At 36.5% G+C, this 22,267-nt stretch overlaps 1 protein-coding gene and 1 long non-coding RNA gene across 12 annotated transcripts in view; one reads left to right on the top strand and one right to left on the bottom strand.

Moving 5' to 3' along the window:
• The window catches only part of KIF6 (kinesin family member 6), a 389,626-nt gene that overhangs the window by 277,334 nt on the left and 90,025 nt on the right, over positions 1-22,267 (bottom strand). For all 11 annotated transcript variants that reach the window (XM_015136288.3, XM_078000037.1, XM_078000038.1 and 8 more), the window contains one exon: positions 1,853-1,982. In XM_015136288.3, the coding sequence (XP_014991774.2) occupies positions 1,853-1,982 (130 nt within the window). The remainder of the gene's footprint in view (positions 1-1,852; positions 1,983-22,267) is intronic.
• Positions 1-22,267, top strand: part of LOC144340361 (uncharacterized) — a 221,736-nt gene that overhangs the window by 129,189 nt on the left and 70,280 nt on the right. The window contains exons 3-4 of the long non-coding RNA XR_013416422.1: positions 9,979-10,119; positions 13,690-13,791. This is a non-coding gene — a long non-coding RNA (uncharacterized LOC144340361). The remainder of the gene's footprint in view (positions 1-9,978; positions 10,120-13,689; positions 13,792-22,267) is intronic.

Genomic DNA, 22,267 nt, shown 5'->3' with positions numbered 1-22,267 from the left:
AAAATTAAAAGAAATTTTTAAAAAAAGACTTGGAATTTTGTAAGGTGGTAAGACAGGTAAGTTTCACAAAGGAAGTTCCTTAAAATTTTACAAAACCACAGCCCAAAGCCATGTAGTTAGCTAAAGTTCATGTATAACTTTGAAAGAGCAAATGGCCAAGCTTTTAAGCTACTGGAGGTCATGGTGGAACAGGTTAAGGGCCTTTCCATAACCCACTGAAGGTGAGGGAAAGTAATCGGCAAGGATGAGGCCTGTATTTCTCTAGGGATGGATCACCTCTGAAAGAAAGTCAGTTAGCACTGAGGCAGCAACAGGCTCCTCTACTTGTTTTCCTTATAGCAGTTTACGAATCTATTTTTTCTCTTTTTCAGAAGCATTGGTGGACAGGACCCATTTCTATTCTGTATCTCCTGGTTTGCTGTTTATTAAACTATATATGGAGGAAAAGGATTTAGTGGAGCATGCTAAATCCTTTGTCATCATATGCCCTAATTCTTACTCAACCTTTATTCCTTAATCTTCCATTATTATGACAAATAAGAGCATCACAAATGATCAAATGGGCAAAATATTAGAGTACTGAGCACAAATACAAATTTGTAAAGCAAAACAAAATATTCTGAAATTTAAAACTATGTGAATGTTGTTTCAGATAAAAATAACAATTTAAGCATCCTTAAATCCATATATATGGCACATAAACTCAACCTTTATAAGTTAGCTAGTCTATTGAAAAGTATTGATGCAAAACTGGTAAACAACTGTGACAAAAACAAAAACTAAGGGTCCAAAATAATAACAGATATCAATGCCATGCTTTCACTGTCTGAATTTGGTTTGTATTGGTCTATCTTGCATCTAAGGTGGGGTATTCCAGAGGGCAGACATGGGGCTGATGGAGCTTTTTCTTGGACTACTTATCCTTTTAGCTTACTATCCCTACCTAATACTTGTGATCAGAGACAAGGTAAAATATAGAACTCTGGAAGGGTGGTTTAAAAAGAAAATGCCCGTGAAAACAGTAAGCTGTCATTTGGGGAACTGTTCCCACACCGCTACCACCACCACCATCCCATTCCCTTCACCACAGTGTAGCTGGATGAGAGCTTCATAACCCTCCATCCGCAATCAGAAACCAGTTACAATTTGGGCCCCTGACCAAGCTGGGTCAATCCTAGCTCCTGCATAGAATTCTCAGGTAAAACAGGAACTCAGTTAAATTTGAATGTCAGATTAACAATCAATAATTTTTAATATAAGTATGTTCCAAATGTTGCACTGAGATATATACACTATGGTGGTGTTCCCAGATACGCCAACAATAGCTGCAAATGCATAGAGCGCTCCCTATGTTCAACGCATTGTTCTATGTACTTTATACATATTAACCCACTAACTAAATGAAAATATATGGACATGTAAATACATGCTAACATATGGATGATTTCAGGTTAGGAAAATGGACTATTTTTAAATTTTAGAAAATACGCAAAACTTCCTATAACTAGGACATGTAATAAGTTGTCATTAATGTACAAACCAATTTGTATAAAACTTAGAAATATAAAAATAAAAACTAAAAGGTAGATACACTGAAGTAGAAAAAGCAGTGGACTGAGAATATAGGGGTCTAGATTTCTGTTCCTGCTCATTAGCTAGCTGGGTGACCTTGGGAAAGTCTCCTCACTTCTCTAGATCTGGGCTTCTTTATCTGCATGTGAGGTTTGGACGAAATTATTTTTAAGGTCATTGTTGCCCCTAAACGTCTATTACAGCCTTTTTTTTCCACCTTGGCTTCAGATACTATATCCTACAATGTTGAAAAAACAGCTTGCAGAGAGAAGTTTATTACCTCTGCAATCATTCGGTTGGTGTCTCCTAAAAAAAGCAAATTCAGAGCTTCTTCCTCTGTGGTTGCCTGATGGAGAGTCAAGTTTTTCAGGTGAATGTTCTGATCAGGGTCCTCCAGTATTGTCACTTTCCTAGGCAAATGGGAAGCAAGAAAACAAGATACTGCTGAGAATGAAAAGAACCTGAAGTCTTCCCTACAGGCTTTTAAAAAGCTGTATAGTATGACGTCTTGAACTTATAAAACCAAGTAACACACAAGATACCAGACAGCACTGGATTAGAATCAAACACTGACATTCCCTTGACAGTACTATCAAATAGCTTTGAGACTGAAAAATATATTACAAGCTCCTGATTTAAAGCCACCTGTCATTGTAATAATCAGATCGCTAAATCATCTTAGAATGCATATTCTTATTGAATTAAAAATACAAACATATAATAATTTTCTACCTACGTATCAGGAAACTAGGCCATATTTTTTTCTGTATCATGATTCAGTTTCTTACATAGGCAATGAACTCATTCCTTTGTTCAATTTCATATCACTTTCAATTTACATGACATTTCAAACTGGTTCACTTACCAACTTAAACATGATGAAAATTGAGGCATCTGTCATCCTTCTAGGAGTTATTCCCTTATCAAGTTTTCTCATCAAGGTGAATAAAAAGTTTTCAAGGAGTCTTATAATAAATATTTAGCTTGCCATTATTATTTTAATGCCTGTCAAATCCGTTTCTTGATCCTTTTTCATTTACAACATACCTTTTCCTTCCATTACATCCTTTTAGTCGGAGCCTTAGATCTGGAATTACATTCATCTATTACAACTACCTTAATGGGCATCCTGATGCCAAGACCGTTTCCTCCCAGGTGAATCCTAACCCTGTTTCCAGAGTTGGCTTGTCAATACTCTCCCTAAAGTCCTTTCAGGACTTTCTGCAATGGAACAAAATTTGGCTCAACTCCTCATACTCTGCTTTACAGGCCTACAGATTTGAGCCATAAAGTTACTAAAGAGAGTTCCTTTCTACCTCTTAAATTTTGCCATCTTGATTTTCTTAAGAATTGTTAAGGAAAGGAAATATTATTATTCACAAGTATTGCCAAAGAGTATCTCAGGTATCTTCACTTGTTGAAAACATTTGGAATTGATGACACGAGGTAAATGTTGGCACCATCCAGCACTACTTTTCCTTTAAAAGAAAAACTAGCAGATGGACATATGTAATTTTCTTTTTTATAAAAACTTATTTAGAATATCTTTAAAATCAAGATTTTGCAAGTATAATTTTTTTCATCTTTCCCTTTTGTAAGAAAGTTATCTAGACTTTCATATGTAATTTGTGGGCACTTAAAATCCTAATGGCAGGAAGAAAATGTAGCTCTACCAGCACATCTGTGACCAATATGTCACTAATAATGTCCTCCTTTGCCAAGTTTTAGACTCCTTTTTGTTTCCTTCAACAATACCAGCAAAAATGGAAAAAGATATTTTCTCTTAATGAAAACAAGTGTAATTTATTTATTTTTCAACAAGACTCTTAAGTGAGCTTATTAAAAATGCTTGGAAAAGAGAAAGGCATTTGAATTGAATTGAAATGGATGAGTTGTATTCTATTTTTAAAAACTCCCTTTATTCCTTAAACTTTATTTCCACCCTGATTTTTCTGAAGTGCTCAAGAAGATTTGGCTAAATTAAATCCCTAGAGACACAGAAGTAATGATTCTTCCTAAACCGACAGATTCTGGGACTTATATAGGTGAAAGAAGTTAAGGAATATTGGAAGATAAAGTAACAAAATAAATAATGAGATGGTATATTAAAAGTGAGAAAAGGGCTAGGTGCAGTGGCCCAAGCTTGTAATCCCAGCACTTTGGACACTGAGGTGGGAGGATGGCTTGAGTCCAGGAATTCAAGGCTGCAGTGAGCTATGATTGTACCACTGCCCTCCAGTCTGGGAGACAGAGCGAGGCCTTGCTTAAAAAAAAAAAGAAAAAGAAAAAAAGAAAAGATGAGAGTTCTGCCTTTGTCATCATGAAGTCAAAAATGAATTCTCTAACTCTGAGACAAAGTCACCTGTGATACACTTTGAAAGACCAAGACAGATACAATACTATTCTTGTGCAAGTTTGGAAAAGGGAGAGATGGGGTAGCAGGAAACAATTCAAAGGTGGTGTATACACTCGTTAGGCACTAAATGTATGTCAGGCACTTGCCTTATTTCATTTAATCCAGGTGTTCCCAAAAGGAACTATCTGTGGATACACATACCCACCCCCACCCCACCCCCACTCTCTCCAGACCCCCATACACAGCACTGCTGCTTAGATCCCATCCTAAGAGATTCTGATTGGATTGGTCCAGGGTATGGTCTGGGTATTAGAATTTGTAAAAGTCCCAAGTGATTCTCGTGTACAGCCAAGGGTGAGAGCCACTGACTTCATCTTTAATATCCCTTCTAGTAGACACATGGAGAGGAGGTTTCTGATTTTTTATCTTTACTTTTCATCTAGTTCCACTTCATACTCAAAGGGTAAAATTACTAATTTTCTTGGTTGTATAATAGCTGAAGAAGCTGATGAATCACATCTACTAATAGGTAAGGTCACTGAAAATTTTAAAAGGACTGTCTTTCCAGGGGAAGTTTCTTTTCTACTTCCCTGACCACACAGCTGGTGGGTATACTAAGCCACACAACATTAACCACACAGTAACTAACGCTCAACTGGGAATTACGGGTCTCCCTAAACATCCAAGGGGTTTATATCATTACCGAATCAAAAAGTGTAAGTAATAGTAAGGACACCTAATACCTATATATCTCACCATTACTTCACTGAAACAGCAAATGCAGAGAACAAGCAAGTATGGAATTCTAACCATGCACATTTATTAGACAACTTTATTTGGGTCACTGATTTAGGATTATATTTACATAGAATAATTACATGCATAAGGTAAAAAGGGTTAAACGTGATCAGTGATATTTGGCTAAGCTACTTTTTTCTTCTAAATCACTCAGAGCCTTTGATCTCCAATGTAGCTACTTCAGAACTATTACACTTCCACATTTACTTCCAGGTGCTGGTCCAGCTTTGTCACAAAATACACTTTGTACATGCCCTTGGCGTTTCTTCGTAGAACTTTCGACTATCTTTTGTAACCCATCCCTATGCATTAATATAATGTGTTTCTCACTATTTTCTGATTTCTTGACCATGGAGGTTTTGAAAAGTAAATTAAAAGGCAGGTTAGAGTTTTCTTTCATGGGCTTCCCCCTGCTTAGGGCTCATTTGTGGGCACGCTATAAAAGAGTCCACTTCTGGCATCCTTCTGGAATCTTTGAAACACAACTTTCCCTCACCAATAAGGGTCTCTTCTTGCCAGTTTTCAGATTCTTTTCTGATTTCTGCCCAATCCCTTGGGCATGATGCTTTGGACTTTCCCATATTGCCCTGCCTGCCCCCATTGAAAATCCTTTTTGCACTAAGTCTTGCAGCCAGTGCGTCAGCCCCACCTACGTTCATGCCTTTGCTCACAGAAACCCAGCCTAAGCCATGCCCTGGGCACTACCTATTGCCTGGGAGAGGTAGTTGCAGAATGAGAGTGTTTTAAATTCTACTGCCAATGAAATGGTTTTTCAAAGTTGAAGGAAATAAGGACCATTACAAAAAGTTTCTCATCAAGTTCCTTCCTTTCCTGGCCCTTTCTTTCCCTCTGTCCCTCACAAATCAATAGCTATTTCCTGAATCCTTAGTCTACCACTTGGTTCTGACTATAATTTTCATGGGTTTGAAAGAGGGCTTTATTAGAGTTTCTTAAATAAACATTCTAATTCCAAGATGGAAACCCCCAAACTATTTATTTGATTTTTTTTTCAACAGGCCTGTGAACAGTTTTCCCTACAAAATGTTTCTATAATATTTAGATTTCAAGTGAAAAGTCACTGATAGCCTTAACTTGGATACCTAAGTGGAAAAGTTCTGCTAAGTGTACTCAGCCTGCTTAATGATGGGGAAGAAGAAAGCTTTGTGTTTTCTCTCTAAACAGAGAATCTTTTCCATTTGGCTAAGTAGTTGGAATTTGTAGGCACTTTTTAACTGACTGAAACACATATAAAGAGCAATGGGCAGGCTCTTGTTCTCAATAATGGAAGCTATCAGTGAAAGAATCCTCCCCACTCGACACCCTACCTCCACATTTCAGCACCACCAACTTGCTGAACAGGAACTTACTGGGCATTACTGCAATGAACATGGTTTCTAATGTTCATGTTATATATAAGTGTTGCCATGGTGATTTCTATTCTTTATCTACTTGCAAATGTCCCATATGATGGTATAGGTCATGTACTACACAATGGCGCCATGTCTGAGGGGGTGCTATTCACATCATGGGTTTGTATACTTATCATGATAAGTGTCTGTCATAAGGCAATGAAGAGCCTCCTAACAAAATCAGCATACTGCAACACTTTTCCAATAGATGGCAGGGGTGCCTTTTAATAAGTCACATAAAGGTGACTTGAGGTCATACAGACTAGAGGCCACTCTGTCTAGACACCGTGACCTCGAGCAATGTCAAGGGCAGGTGGGCCTCATGACAACGGGTGGGGGTGCACCAGGCTCTTCTAAATAACTAGATATGTTTCACATGTTGTAAACATAGTCCCAACACAAGTCACTTAAATAAAGAGAGCATTGTTTGTCAGTTCTCAATATCCTTTTTTTTTTTTCACCCCAACAGATTTTCTCAGAAGCTCTTTATGGTGAAAGTTTAGGGAAAAAGAGAGATGTAAAGTTTTAGGAAAACTATGTAAGGCGACCCCTCCTTTCTGCATTTAAACAATTTCAAAGGTAGATTTTGTTTCGACTGATTGCAACTTTCTAAAGAGTTTCCTCTTATAAAATGTAAATACTTGAAATATGTTTCTTGGGAAAGTTTCATGAACCTGCAACACATTTTTGTGTTGGTGTTGACCTAGACAAAATGGGCTACAAGCAATGGACATTTTCTCTAACCATTAGTGAGATATTTCGAAAGCCCTTGCTAGTAGCTTGAAAACCGTATGTTTTCTTTGTAGTTTTATCTAACATCATGTCTTTTCAGTGACAATGAAGAATACAGCTGATCACATGACATTTGTAAACTAAAAATAAAATCCTAAGCCCCTCAACCAATGGACCCCCTTTTGGCCAAGGGGACCCCAGAAAATCTGACAAACTGAATTCCCAGCCATGACAGGAAAGGCAGTTGGACACGCCTCATTATGCACTCTGCCTTTTGAAGTTTCGGCACAACTTGCCAGCATTAATGTTAAAACAGAGATCACAAGACTCATAGAACAAACTTTTTGTGACAATAAGACACCAAATTATAAACAAGGCCCAAGGCCATGCCAGACTAGTGTTAAGTCACACTCTACAAACCATAAAATCTAATTAAAAGGTTTTTAAAAATTAACCCAATATAATGTGGCTTGTTTTCCAACCTGACTCTGATGTAGCATCATAGCACAGATAACAGACGCCCCCAGTCTCAACTTCAGCATTCCTTTGTATACTGACTTCAAGTCTTTAGACAAAGCTTAACTCTTTCAACCAATTGCCAACCAAAGAATCCCTAAAACCCAACTCTGACTTTTAAGTCCCTCCTTTGAGACATTCTACCTTTTCATACTGAACCAATGTATGCTTTTTATACGTTGATTTATGATTTTATAATTCCTGTCTTTCCAAAATGCACAAAACCAATCTGTAACCAGATCGCTCAAAATAAACCTCTTTTTATTTTATTTTTATTGGCTCAAAATAAACTTCTTTAAAATGTTTTACAGAGTTTCCTTTTTCTGTTAACACGTTTTAGAAACTAAGTTAGTTAATATAATCTGCAACCTACAACACCAAGTTCTAACTTCTTAAAAAGAGGAATATAGTACACTAACAAATAAAACACTTTATCAGAAGAAGTCCAAACTCGGCACTGCCAAATATTCTGAGTAATTCTTGTGATAATTTTTTCTCTTGCTATCCATATTAATTTCTTTTATTTCAAACTGGCAAATATCTCCTCTAAATGTTATCATTTTTACTTCTAATTGACCTTTATTGCTAAATAATAATGTTATTAGACTTGGACTTTTATAAGTCTGAATTCCCAAAGATCTTAACCAACCTCCTAAGGTTATCCTGCTACCACAAGTCTGCCATTTCAGAAGTGCAGGTAATCTGTATATGATTTCTTCCCTGTGTGAAGAGGGACAGAATTGAAATGACCAATGGATAAAGTCATTTAATGTAATGTATCCAACAAGGCTCAAGGGTGCATAGCAACAATGAGGAACTATCTGCATACTTTCCAGAAGCGTCTGCTGCTTACTGTGCTCGTATGCTTCAATATGCCATGAAAATGAACATCACCAAAGGGACTCAGGACATAACTGGAAGCTGTTGGCCACTGCTATGGACACGTGAAGCCCGAACAAGAATGATCTATGATCAGCAAAGATAGGACCATACTAGGTGCAATTAATGTATAGGAGAACCAGGAGAACCAACACTTTCTCAGGGGCGATTGCACTCATTTACTTATTAGTCACTATAATTTAATCATTTCTCTAAGATTTAGCACAAATATGAAACATTATGTTATTTCCATTTTCTTTTTTCAAAATAATCCCCAAATATGATAAAGTTTTAGATGGCTAATAACTTGATAAGAATATCTTTCTGTATTATGTTAATCTAACCAAACTATTCCATGCCCTAACAATATCACTTCACAACCATCAATGGCGCCCAAATCTAATTTATTGAAACATGGTTTATCATACACTTAGCTATGACCTGCCAGACATCAGTATTTGCATGCTCTTCCAAAAGTGAATATTTTAGATAATCAAAAAACTGTGCTTGTTACACTAGTATTCCTTGCTAATTTCTAACAACATTCAGCTGTATCACATTCCTTCTGATGCTCCAGGCTTACAAATAACCCATCATTTAATGAAATGCCTTGTTTGGCCTAATTCCATATAGTAATTATAGAGCAGTGCACTAAAATTTATTTTCTTTAGAGCTACCAACTTTTTTTCAAAGAAAATTTTCTCCTGTTTTTACTAATACTTAAGGCTTTCTTATTCAGATTTTATAGTGGTAGTAACACAAATTATGTGCTCAAGTTTTCCACATTTGGGAAACCTATAAAAATAGATACATCTAGAAGCAATGGATTTGTAATTCTGGAAAATTATAGCATTTCCTCTGCCAGGTAAATAGCTTTATACACCTCGTAGTTTATGATATTACATTTTACAAATTCTGAATTTATTTACTTTTATTTTCATTTTAACATAGTCTGTTATTTTTCCAACTATAAGCATAATACATGCTTCTTGTGAAAAAGTATGAAAGTAGAAAGAACCAAGAAAGCAGAGCCTCATCACAAGGACAATGTGGTATGTTAATATATTGCCTTAATTTTCTTACACACATTTTGCAGATCACCATAAAATTATAAATGTATGCATGTTACTCTCTTTTGATCACCCCTCAACATTTTATTTATTTATTTATTTATTTATTTAATTTATTTTTTATTTTGAGGCAGAGTCTTGCACTGTTGCCCAGGCTGAAGTACAGTGTCACGATCTTGGCTCATTGCAACCGCCACCTCCCGGGTTCAAGCCATTTTCCTGCCTCAGCCTCCCGAGTAGCTGAGATTACAGGTGCCCACCATTGCGCCCAGCTAATTTTTATATTTTTAGTAGAGACAGGGTTTTGCCATGTTAGCCATGCTGGTCTCAAACTCCCGACCTCAGGTGATTTGCCCACCTTGGCCACCCACAGTGCTGGGATTACAAGTGTGAGCCACCACACCCAGCCTACAACATTTTTTAAATAGTTACACAATATTTTAGGGTTAGGATACATTAATGAAATTTTTTAACCATTCTTTTATGAGAATTTGTTGTTTCCAATTTAAGGCTGTTTTAAATAACATGGTAAGATATAGATAGATAGATATAGATATATAGATATAGATACACACACACACATCTTTACTGTATCAATATATATCTGATCCTGAAGCTTTTGAAATAATTCATATTTTCTCCTTAGGGAAGATTTCTGGGGGTGACATTACAAGATCAAAAGTTATGAACAGCTTTAAGGCTCTCATCATGCCTGGGAGGCCTATAGCACCCTGTGTGGAATGGACAAACCTGGGCTGAGATTCTGGCCCCACCCCATGTGCTAACGGTAAGTCTTTGGCATCTTAGGAACTCTCGTTGCATCTCTGTCTCCTCTATAAACTGAGGACAACATCACCTCTACAGTGGACTGTTGAGAAAAGAATCATGTATTTAAGTTCCTTGCTCATCGCTGTGCCCCAGGCCTAAAAGGACAACTGGTATATGTTTGATGCACAATAACATATTGGATGAATGAATGAATGTGCTTAGTAGTGTATGTTGCACATTAAAATCCAATAACTAGTAACTTCCTTGAAGGTAGGCAGTAAAATGGTTTCCAAATATGTTATACTGATTTACATTCCTACTGCATGAGAGTGCCTGTTTCACTATTATTTTAATAACACTGAACATTAGTTTTTAAATTTTTGCTAATATTTTAGGTTAAAATGTTCTGTTTAATTTACATTCTTTTAATGGTTAATGAAATTGAACCTATTTTCACCAGGCATGGTGGCTCATGCCTGTAATCCCAGCACTTTGGGAGGCCGAGGCAGGTGGATCACCTGAGGTCAGGAGTTCGAGATCAGCCTGGCCAACATGGTGAAACCCCATCTCTATTAAAAATTCCAAAAATTAGCCAGGTGTGGTGGTGGGCGCCTGTAATCCCAGCTACTTGGGAGGCTGAGGCAGGAGATTTGCTTGAACCCAGAGGTGGAGGTTGCAGAGAGCCAAGATCACACCACTGCACTCCAGCCTGAGCAACAAAAGTGAAAATCCAGCTCAAAAAAAAAAGAAAGAAATTGAACCTATTTCCATCTGTCTGTTTTGTCTTTTGTCTACTTATTTGGGGTACTTAAATGCATGAACTCTTTATATATAAAACCTTTTGTTTCTTATATTTATTATGCAAATTTTATATGTGCTTGCTTTTTAACTTTGACGTATTAGAAATTTTGTTTTAACATATAAAAGTTTAAACTGTTATAATGTATGAATCTTTTATTTCTGTCATTTTTAAGCTTAAAGTCCTTCCAAATTAACAGAGTATATAAAAATTCACTTTTCTTCAACTCTTTTGGGATATGAGTTGATGGAATGAAATGAGGGCTCTAAATGGATTTTTTCCTCTTCATCAATGATTGTGTGGGTCATGATGCAGGCTGCCTGTATGGGATCTGTCCTCCCCTTCTCCCTAACTATTAGGCTTTGATTTTGTTCAGGGAATTATTTAAAAACACTAGACTTTCCCAGACTCTCTTGCAACTAGGGCTGCCCATATTACAAAATTCTGGTCAGTGACAAAGAAGTGAAAGTCACTGGATGGAGCTTCCTGAACATGAGCAGCCTCAGGCAGCAGGTGCCTGTTTCCTTCCAGAAATGTGCACGAGATGCTGGAGGTAAGGCAGCCATTTTGCATGATGACTAAAGCTGCCCACTAAGAATGGCTGTGCAGACTGATGGAAGGAAGCCCTGAAGGCATCCTGGAGCTTCCACAGCAACCCTCCCTGCCTATTTTTAGAATCTTTAAGGTGCGGTGGTGTGGGAGAGATGAGGCTTGGGGTGTGGCAAGGAACAGACTATTTGGTTAAGCCATTGTAAGTTAGGCTGCTATTACCTGCAGTTGTTAATTTACTAACACAAATGTCCAATACTGTTGACTGAAGAATTCTTCCCCACATGGTATAGAATATGATTCTGGGTTAATCTGTTTGCTTTTCTTCGTCTATTTAATTTAGAAGTAGTATACCATGATTTCATTATTAGAATTTTTACTTAATTTGAACAGATAATGTCATTAATTTTATCTCACTTTTCCACTTTTTGAAAATTTCTTTGTTCTTCTTGGTTGTCTACCCTTTCAGATAAACTCTGGAATCATATACATGTTCTTTAAAGCCTCTGTGATTTTGTTTGGAATTTCATTGAACCTATGCATTAATATGAGGATACCCCTTTAAGATATTCACACTGCACACTCAGAAACAGATTAATAACTATCTATTTTCAAGTCTTCTTTTACTTTCACAGAAAAATGTACTATCTTGTTCACAAAGTTCTTGAACATTTCCTGAGCATTTTACCTTCTTTTTCTATTGTAAAAGAGATCTATTTAGCCATTATTTTTCTAAATGGATTATTCCTAGAGCTTGCTTCTTAGATTGAGTTAGATAAATACTAATAGATAATAGCTGGCCAGTTGGCCTGAATACCATCAGTCTTATCTGTTTCACAGTAACTAACTTTCATTTTGTAGAACATCTTCAACTACCTTAGAATTCAATATAAAAACACAAAGCCAATTACAATTAACTGCAGAATCACACATAGGCTAACTGCTATGGAAGTTCCAGAGCAGGGAGATTAATATACTGCCTGTGACCTTCATCACCTGACCCAGACAACTGCTCCAGCCAACTGATGTAATCTCTTCACTTTCCTCACCTAGACTTCATTCTAAAGGCTCTTCCCATGTGTCCCCTCTCTCAGACCAGCTCAGCTCTGCTCCCACCTCCGCAGCACTGTCAGCTCTTGGCTCAGTCAGAACTTGCCATACGTCAGAAAAATAAGAAACCATTGAGGGTTGTGGGAGCAGAGATGGGAGTGTTAAAAGTGGCCTGAGTAGGTAGTGACAGGAAACAACTGGCTGAAGTGAGCTCCTTTTAGGAGACGACTGCAGCTCTAAATCTTGTGTATGCTCTTTTCGCATGTACATACATTATTAGTGGGAAAGTCGAGTGTGGTGCAGAAGCCTCTTCAGGTGTTTCATGTGTATATTCCATTTTCCAACTAAATGGTAAGTTAACTGAAGAGACGAATACAGCTTAAATTCTTTATAATATAAATTAAACTCAAAAGAGCTAATTGAGATTCTTGCAATATGGTAAATTGTTGGTATACATGGTATTAACACTCTCAAAAGGTTGTAATAATTTTTTTCTCTATTAGTTGAGCTATAATAGATGTGTTTCTAAATCCTGTACATTTTTCTAAAGAACACAATAAAGTGATTAAGCAAGCTTAGAATCATTCAGAACTGTTCAAATAATCCCAAGGTTTTACTTTATATCCTGAAAATTGAGAATAGACTCTGAAAATGATGTCCTATCAGAATAAATCAATTCATAAAGCAATTGTGGAGACTAACAGGAAAATATGTCAAAGCAAAACAAATCCATACTAATATACAGTTTAGAATGTGTATTTCACCTCTTAATGGCTGAAGAAAGTGTATGCATTTGTTTATACACAAAGTACAAGGAAAATGGAATAGACTGAGGTGACAGTGTTTTTCCTGTCATTAATTAATCTCATGTCACTAAAATCTCTAAATATCACAGATATATTTCTACATTCCAGATATATGAGTGAAAACACTGAAGCTGTTTCTTCCCATCCATCTATGCGTCACTTATCAGGCAATGGTTGGTGAAAGCCAACATTCCTATTATATGGACTAAATGTTTGTGTCCCCTTCAAATTCTTATGTTGAAGTCCTAACTCCCAATGTGATGATATTTAGAGGTGGGGCTTTTGAGAGGTAATTTGGTTTAAATGAGTCAGGAGGGTGGGGTCCCAATCACATGATGGTATTAGTATCCTTATAACAAGAGCTCTCCCTCTCTCTTCCCACCAGGTGAGAAGGCAACAGTCTGCCAGCTAGGAAGATAGCCCTCACCAGACACCAAATCTGCCAGCACCTTGCTCTTGGACTTCCCAGCCTCCAGAACTGTGAGAAGTAAGTGTCTGTTGTTTAAGTTACCCAGTCCATGGTATTTTGTTACGGCAACCCAAGCTGACTAAGAAAACCTCCTAATTGTCTAAGACATTTCTGATATTGAGAACAATCTCCTTCAACTGGCTATTGAGAGTAGAGAAAGAAAGCTTTCCCCCTTGTTATTACTCTAGTAGGTTGGGCTAGACTTTGTGTGGAATTATGTCATTTTCAGGCTAGAAGGGCTTTCTATTCCCTTCATCATGATCACTGGCAGTGTTTCAGTTCTCAAAGTACACAGTCCCTGGCCAAGACATAGAGTAGGAGTTAACATCACTGGTCACTAGTTACTCATATCATCCTACAGGAAAGCACCCCCAACTCCTCAAGAGGCTGCCATTCCAGCTGTGTCAGTAATTAACTCAATTTAAGAAAAGACTGGAGTTAGCTTTAACTTTGAGATCTATGCTTATAGGCCTAGGAGTCGCCTAAAATCCCCATAGAAGCCAGAAAAAAATAACACAAATGAAACATGTAATGCAAAAGGTAGTAGTAGGAACCGAAGGATGCATGCCTCATCTAAAAGCACTAAGTAAAAACATTTTAAACACAAAATGTGTAGGCCAAACAAAACAGGTTTAGGCCTGATGCAAGGACGGTCCAAAGTGTACGGGGGACGACTGGCTTCCAAAAGGACAGAGCTCCTGAGACTAGAGGAAAGTAGGTAAGTGAGAAAAAGGGTGACAGGCAGGAAGTTGGGGAAATTAATGTTTGACAGTTTCCATATTCTTTCTGAGATAGGGATACAATGGGTTTCAAAGAGATTTGGGGCAGGGAGTAGTTGACCAAAGAGATGAACATGTGATAAAATCACTGTGAAGTTGGGAACAAAAAGCACCAGGCACCTCAATGTGTTGCTCAGCAGGCTGAGGGCCCAGCTGAGGTCGGAGACCATAATGTGGTGGAGTCTACTCCAGTCTTCTGTGAACCCCCAGGTTGAAATCAGTTTCCTCTCTTCTGCCCCCACAGAATCTAGGGCATCTTGTCACTTACTATGCACAACTGAAATGATCAGTTTATGAGTCTGTTCTATTAGAACCAGAGCCCTTTGAGGCCAAGAACATTTACTTTCGGACTTTTGCAGAGAGTCTGACACGCACCAGATGGGGCTGAAATGGACAAGCTTTGGCTCACTCAGACCGACACAAGTGGCTCCAGAGGCCTAAAGAAACCTAGAAACCGCAGTCTGCTCAGAGTTCAGGTGGAATACTGGGATATGACACGGATCTCTTAGGAAAGAACATCAGCACCCCCAGCTCTGATGTTTAATGGAACAGGGTTAATATCCTGGTTCTAGCTCTTAGCAGACATGAAATCTTGGGGAAACATCACACAATCTCTGTGAACCTTAGTTGTGTCAATCATAAAACATGGATTATAATACCTACTTCCTTAAATGAGATAATGTATGTACAGTCTTTAGCATAAAAACTGTCATAAAATAAGTGCTCAATAAATATTGATTCGCTATCCTCTTTGGAGAGATTTTCCTGGTATTTCAGAAAACAACTTCCCCTAGGTGGATGAGGGAAGGGATTAAGGCAAACCTCCTGCATTAGAATCACCTGGGATGTTTATTCAACCATATGTGAATTTTCTGGGGATGGAAGCCAGGAATTAGCATTTTTAACAATCATCCCAGGTGATTCTTACACTTAGTTAAATTTCAAGCCACTGGATTATGATGCCTTCCAATTTTGTTCCTTTGTTTTTTACTCCCGCTGTCACCTAAGTAGTCCTAGTAACTTCCCACAATGCTCTGACTCTTGTCCACCTCATTCCAGTCCTACACATTACTAACTGATTTTTCTTCCTAAAAGGCAGTTCCAATTATGCTATGTCCTGGAATCAAAATCTCCAAGGGCTACACCTTGCCTGCCAAATCCTTGCATTTATACCTTGCCAGTCTTAATGCTCCTGCCTACTCCCTTACTGGGTTCCAGTCAAACAGGTCTACTGTCACAGAACAAGCCCTATGCTTCAACTTCTCTATCTTTGTTTCCACACAAAAGCGACACTGCACTGCCCCAAGTCCTACCCCTTCCCTCAAGGATGATTTCATCTGCCATCTTCCCTATGAATCTTTGCCTGATCTCTTGCATTGATGTGATTTCTTTCTCCTGTGAGCTCGTGTCATTTTTTTTTTTTTTTGGCTCTCTTACAATGATTTTCATATTCCACCTTATGCTATTTTATACTAGCTTTATCCTCTCTGCTATGAGTTCCAGGGAAACAGGGACTACGTTAGCAAACATGGTGCCTACCACAATATCTGGAACAAAGTTGGGTCTCAACAAATGTTTGCTGAATACATGAATGAATTCACATGACTAGACTGTAAGCCATGAGAGCAGAGACTGTGCATTAATTTTTTTGTAACTCCTGCATCACTTAGCAGTGTTTTCTATCCAGTAGGTATTAGAAATGTGGTGACTTAAATGTAACATTTGGAGACATTTTCCCCTTTGATGACAAATTATTCAAAAAATACAACACAGCCAAGATTTCAATACTGAATGTTGGAGTTTACTGGCTCCTTTTTATAGTAATAACCACGACAATCGTAGAATCTTAAATGGAATATGCTTCCCTATTTAGGAATACTAAAATTATACTAAAGTAAGGTGACTATTTTCTCTACAGCTAAGACCAACAGTTATCCTGTTTTACTTCATGAGACAAACTTAGATTCTAACTATATTCCTTTTATAGCATGTGACATAAGAAGCTTTCAAAAATAGAATTTCTATTTTCATTTGAAACACTAAAAAATTTCTAAATACAGAATAGGTTTAATACACATATGTGTGTATGTGCATATGTATGTCTATATACAAATATATAGCCAATTACTTTTTAAATTAAACCTTTTGAGATAATTGTAGATTCACATATAGCTATAGGAAATAATTCAGGGAAATCTCATACACCCATTGCCCAGTTTTTCCCAATGGTAACATCTTACAAAACTATAGCATTAAAATATCACAACCAGGACACTGGCAATCCAATCCACCAATCTTATTCAGATTTTTCCAGTTTTGCTTGTACTCATTTATGTGTATGTGTGTGTGTATAATTTTAGTTCTATGCAATTTTCCCAGTTGTGCTTGTATTCACTTGCATGTGTTTGTGTGTGCATTTAATATTTAATTCTGTGTAATTTCCCCAATTTTGCTTATGTTCCCTTGTGTGTGTCTGTGTGTGCATTTAGTTCTATGCAATTTTATCACATGGGTAGCTTTGTGTATTCAGAGCCACGTGAAGACACAGAACACTGCATCATCACAAGGATCCTTTGTGTTGACCTTGTCCAACCATTCCCCTCCCCTCCCTAATCCTGTATCCACTAATCTGTTCACCAACTGGAATCATACAGCATGTAAACCTTTTGGGATTGGCTTTTTTTACTCAACATATTTCCCTGGAGATTCATCCAAGTTGTTGATTGTCTCAATAGTTCATTCCTTTTTGTTGTCATCTTATTAACTAAAGCCTATAGTTTACATCAGGGTTCATTCTTTTTATTGTAAATTCTGTGGGTTTTGACAAATGTGTTACATCATGTGCTCACCATTACAGTATCATATAGAACAATTTCACCACCCAGAAACCCCCTGTGCTTCACCTACTTATTCTTCTACCCCTCTCCCTCAACCTCTAACAATCACTGATCATTTCACTGTCTCTACAGTTTTGCCTTTTCCAGAATGCCATATAGTTTGAATCATATAGTATGTAGACTTTCATGCTAACTTTTGCACTTAGCAATACGCATTTACATTTCCTCCATGTCTTTTTGTGGCTTAATAGCTAATTTCTTTTCACTGACAAATAATATTCCCCTATATGGATGTACTATAGTTTATCTGTTAACCTATTGAGGAACATCTTGGTTCCTTCCAATTTTTAGCAATTATGAATAAGACTGCTATATGTATTTGTGGGAAGGTTTTTGTGTAGACATAAGTTTTCAACTCATTTCGGTAAAAACCTAGGCGTGCAGTAGCTGGATTGTATGGTAAAAGTATGTTTAATTTTCTAAGAAACTGCCAATTTGTCTTCCAAGGTGGTAGTATCATTCTGCATTCCCACCAGCAATGAATGAGTTGCCGTTGCTCCACATCCTTGCCAGCATTTGGTGTTAGTATTTTAGATTTTAGCCAGTCTAATTTGTAAGTAGTGGTATATCACTGTTTTAATTTGCAATTCCCTAATGACAGGTGATGTTGAGCTTCTTTTCATACGCTATTTGCCATATGTGTATCTTCTTCAGTGAAGTGGCTGTTCAGATATTTTGCCCATTTTTAAAATTGGTGCATTTATTTTCTTATTGTGGAGTTTTAAAAATTCTTTGTATATTTCAGATATAAAAATTATTTGTATATTTGTATCTTTATCAGATATGTGTTTGGTAATTAATTTCTCCCAGCCCATGACTTGTCTTTTCATTTTCTTAACAGTGTCTTTCACAGAACAGAAGTTTTAATTTTAATAAAGTTCAACTTATAATTTTTTTCTTTCACTGGTCATGCTGTTGGTGTTGTATCTAAAAACTCATTGGCAAACCCAAGGTCATCTGGATTTTCTCCTATGTTATCCTCTAGAAGACTTATAGTTTTGCATGGTACATTCTGATCTATGATTCATTTCAAGTTAATTTTGTGAAAGGTATAAGGTCCATGTCTAGATTCATTTTTTTTCATGTGAGCATATCCAGTTGCTCCAGTACTAATTATAAAGAAGCCTATCCCCTTTCCATTGAATTGCTTTTGCTTCTTTGTCAAAAATCAGTTGACTATATTTTTAAGGGTCTATTTCTGGGCTCTCTATTCTGTTCCATTGATACATTTGTCAGTTCTCTTGCCATTATCATACTGCCTTAATTATCATCTTTATAGTATGTCTTGAAGTTGGGTGATGCCAGTCTTTTGACTTTATTCTTCTGTATTGTGTTGGCTATTGTGGATATTTTGCCTTTCCTGTAAAATTTATAGTCATTATATTGACATCTACAAAATAATTTACTAGGAATTTGCTTTAGATTAAATTGATCTATACTTTATCTACAAATCAAGTGAGAAAGAACTGACATCTTAACAATATTGAATCTTCTTATCCATGAACATGGAATATCTTTTTATTTAGATATTCTTTGATTTATTTTATCAGCTTTTCAGTTTTCCTCATATAGATCGTATACATATCTTTGTCAGATTTATACATAAGTATTTCATTTTTTTGATGTGAAGGTAGGCAGTATTGTGTTTTACATTTCAAATTCCAATTATTTATTGTTGGTATGTAGGAAAACAATTGACTTTCGTACATTAACCTTGTAGTCTGCAACCTTGCCATAATCACTTATGAGTTCCAGGAATTTGTCAATTCTTTGAGATGTTCTACATAGATAATCATATCATCTGTCAACAAAGACAGTTGTATTTCTTTCTTCTCAATAACTTTAATTTCTTTTTCCTGTATTATTGCATTGGCTAGGAATTCCAGTACAATGTTGAATCAGAGTGGTGAGAGGGACATCCTTGCCCTGTTCCTGATCTTGGGAGAAAGCATCTAGCTTCTCATCATTATATATAATGTTACCTACTGGCATTTTATAGATATTCTTTATCAAGTTGAGAACATTTCCTCTATTTCTAGTTTCCTGAGAGTATCATGAGAGGATGTTGGATTTTGTTAAATATTTTTTCTGCATCTATTGATATAATATGATTCTTTAGACTGTTCATGCCATGGACTACATTAATTGATTTTTGAATGTGGAACTAGTCTTACATACCTTCAATAAATCTCACTTGGCTGTAGTATAGAATTCTTTTTATACATTTTTGAACATAATTTACTAATATTTTGTTGAAGATTTTTGCATGTGTGGTCATAAGAGATATTAGCCTGAGTTTTCCTTTCTTATAATGCATTTGTCTGCTTTTGGTGTTTGCATAATGCTGGGCTCACTGAATGAGTTAGAACGTGTTCCCTCTGCTTCTTTTTTTTTCAGAAGAGACTGCAAATTCTTTGAGATATTTTAGTAGACAATATGTACGTCTTTTATTTCTTGTTTTTCTTTTACTGCAGTGGCTAGTATTTCCATACTATATTGAAGAAGAGTTGTGAGAGTGGACATTGTTGCATTGTTTCTGATCTTAGGAAGAAAACATTCAGTCTTTGACCATTACATATTTGTTAGTTGTAGGATTTTGTAGATACTCTTTAACAAATTGAGTGATTCTCCTTATTTCTAACTTGTTGAGATTTCTATCAAGAATGGGTGTTAAATACTATTTCTGAGCTTCATATAATTTTTATTCTTTAGCCTGTGGATTACACTGATTGCTTTTCAAATGTTGAACTAGCTTTGCAATCTAGAATTAATCTCACTTGGTCATGATACATACAGTATTCATTTTATACATTTTTTGATTCAATTGCCAATATTTTGTTGAGGATTTTTCAACTATGTTCATGAGAGATATCAGTCTGTAGTTTTTGTTTGTTTGTTTTTTGTACAATTTTTGCCTGGTTTTGGTATCAGAGCAATACTAGACTCATAGAATAACCTGGGAATTGTTCTCTCTTCTATTTCCTGAAAGACATTATGTAAAATTGGTGTTAATTCTTCTTTAAATATTTGGTAGATTTTCCAGTGAAACCATTTAGGCCTAAAGATTTCATTTTGTAAAACTTATAAAATTATGAGTTCAATTTCTATAATAGTTATTGAACAACAATGTATTTCATCTTGGTTAAGTTTGGATAATCATTTTGGATTGTTAATTTAGATGTATTTCTCATATTTACTAAACAAATGACCAGCAACATTTGCAAAAAAGCAAATGACTTTAGTTTAGTGTCCTGACATAATATATACAAAATCCACAGACAGTTTATAGGCAAAAGTTCTGCAAGAGCAGAGAAGTGGTACACCTTAGAATGTGTAAAAAAAAAAAAAAAAAAAAAAAAAAAAGAAAAGGCAGAGTGTATGTAAACAGAGCGTCTCATAGATGATACTTGGGGATGCTGTGTCACTCAATGGTAAGGAAGCTGTTACTGATGGCTATTATTGTGCAGCACCTACATGACCCTGAGTTTGATTTTATATAGTTAAGCCTAGTGTAAGAATGCAAAAGAGATAAAATGGGTATATTGCCATTGTCCCTCAAATGGATGACTATAAGTGGGGACCAAGGTCAACAGACATTTTGCCTACTATGTTTAGAAGGCATTCAAAGTGTTTGAGACATTTCAGCTCATAACAATGAAATCAGTCAACCAGACAGCTAGAATTTCAGAGTTATAGTATGCCCCAGTTCAAGAGTGTGTAATTAATAGCACATATGCTTAATGTAATCCAAGTACAGCAAAAAAATTCATTAAAAATAATTATTTTATCATCTTAGTAAAAGGCAAACTCTTCTAAGGACCTCAGAAAACTAGCAGATTCAATACCAGTCAAATCTCATTATCTCCACAGCAAAGGGCTATCCAATTCTTGAATTGTTCTGAAATTTTATAGTAGTGAATATATTCAAAGTAATAGACTATTGACTTGGATATGGGACTCTTCTTTCTTAATGACATTTTTATTTTAATGGTATTTGTCATCATGTAATTACAGTCCAAAATGTGAGAAGAAGAAGAACTGTTTTAGACCACTTTTGTGTATGTGTGTGGAAGTTTCTTGAAAACAACTGTTTTATAACTGAAGTCACTTCTAACGTGAGTCAGTGAACTCTCCAACAAGAGGACAAAGCTACTAAAGGAGGGGAAGTCGTTGAAGATGAAAGCTAGCAACATCTCTGGAGACGATCTGACCAGCATTGAGAATGACGGCTGAATGCCAGTCATGCTGAGAAACGTGGAGGACACAGGGTGGACTAAGGCATTGTGCTTGCTCTCAAGAGGCTTGCTCTTTTCTAAAAGAAGCCCATTTGAAAATATTGAAATCACTTTTTCTTCTTTTGTGAAGGATAGAAAACTCAACAACTAAGTTGTCTCCTGTGAAGGTCACCAGTCTTTTTAACTCTTGACATTGGAGGCTGAAAGATTGTTAAATATTACTTAATCCAATGCTCACATTCTATAAATAGAGAAATCCCGAAAAATGAAATAATTTACCTAAGACTGTAGGACTGGGACTGGAACCCAAATTTCCTGACTTTTCATCAAGTACATTTTTTTCTATATATTACGTTACCTCTCTTAAGAGTTCAATGGACTTTTCTCATTCCTAGCTCTTCCCATTGTTAGGCTGCACCAAACCAGGTCGATTAGATTCAGATGAAAAGAGCTCATGCTCTGTTCTTCTCCCTCTACACTCTCATTTCAAAATGTCTACTTCACAGTTTCAATTCAACAAATAATTTTTAAAAGTTCTTAAGGACTTATTCTGGCTTAGGCAGTAGAGAGACTACTAAACCAA

Source organism: Macaca mulatta, chromosome 4 (genome assembly GCF_049350105.2).
Source record: "Macaca mulatta isolate MMU2019108-1 chromosome 4, T2T-MMU8v2.0, whole genome shotgun sequence".
In the NCBI taxonomy this organism is placed as follows: Eukaryota; Metazoa; Chordata; class Mammalia; order Primates; family Cercopithecidae; genus Macaca; species Macaca mulatta.
This window is presented reverse-complemented; position numbering and strand designations above follow the sequence as displayed.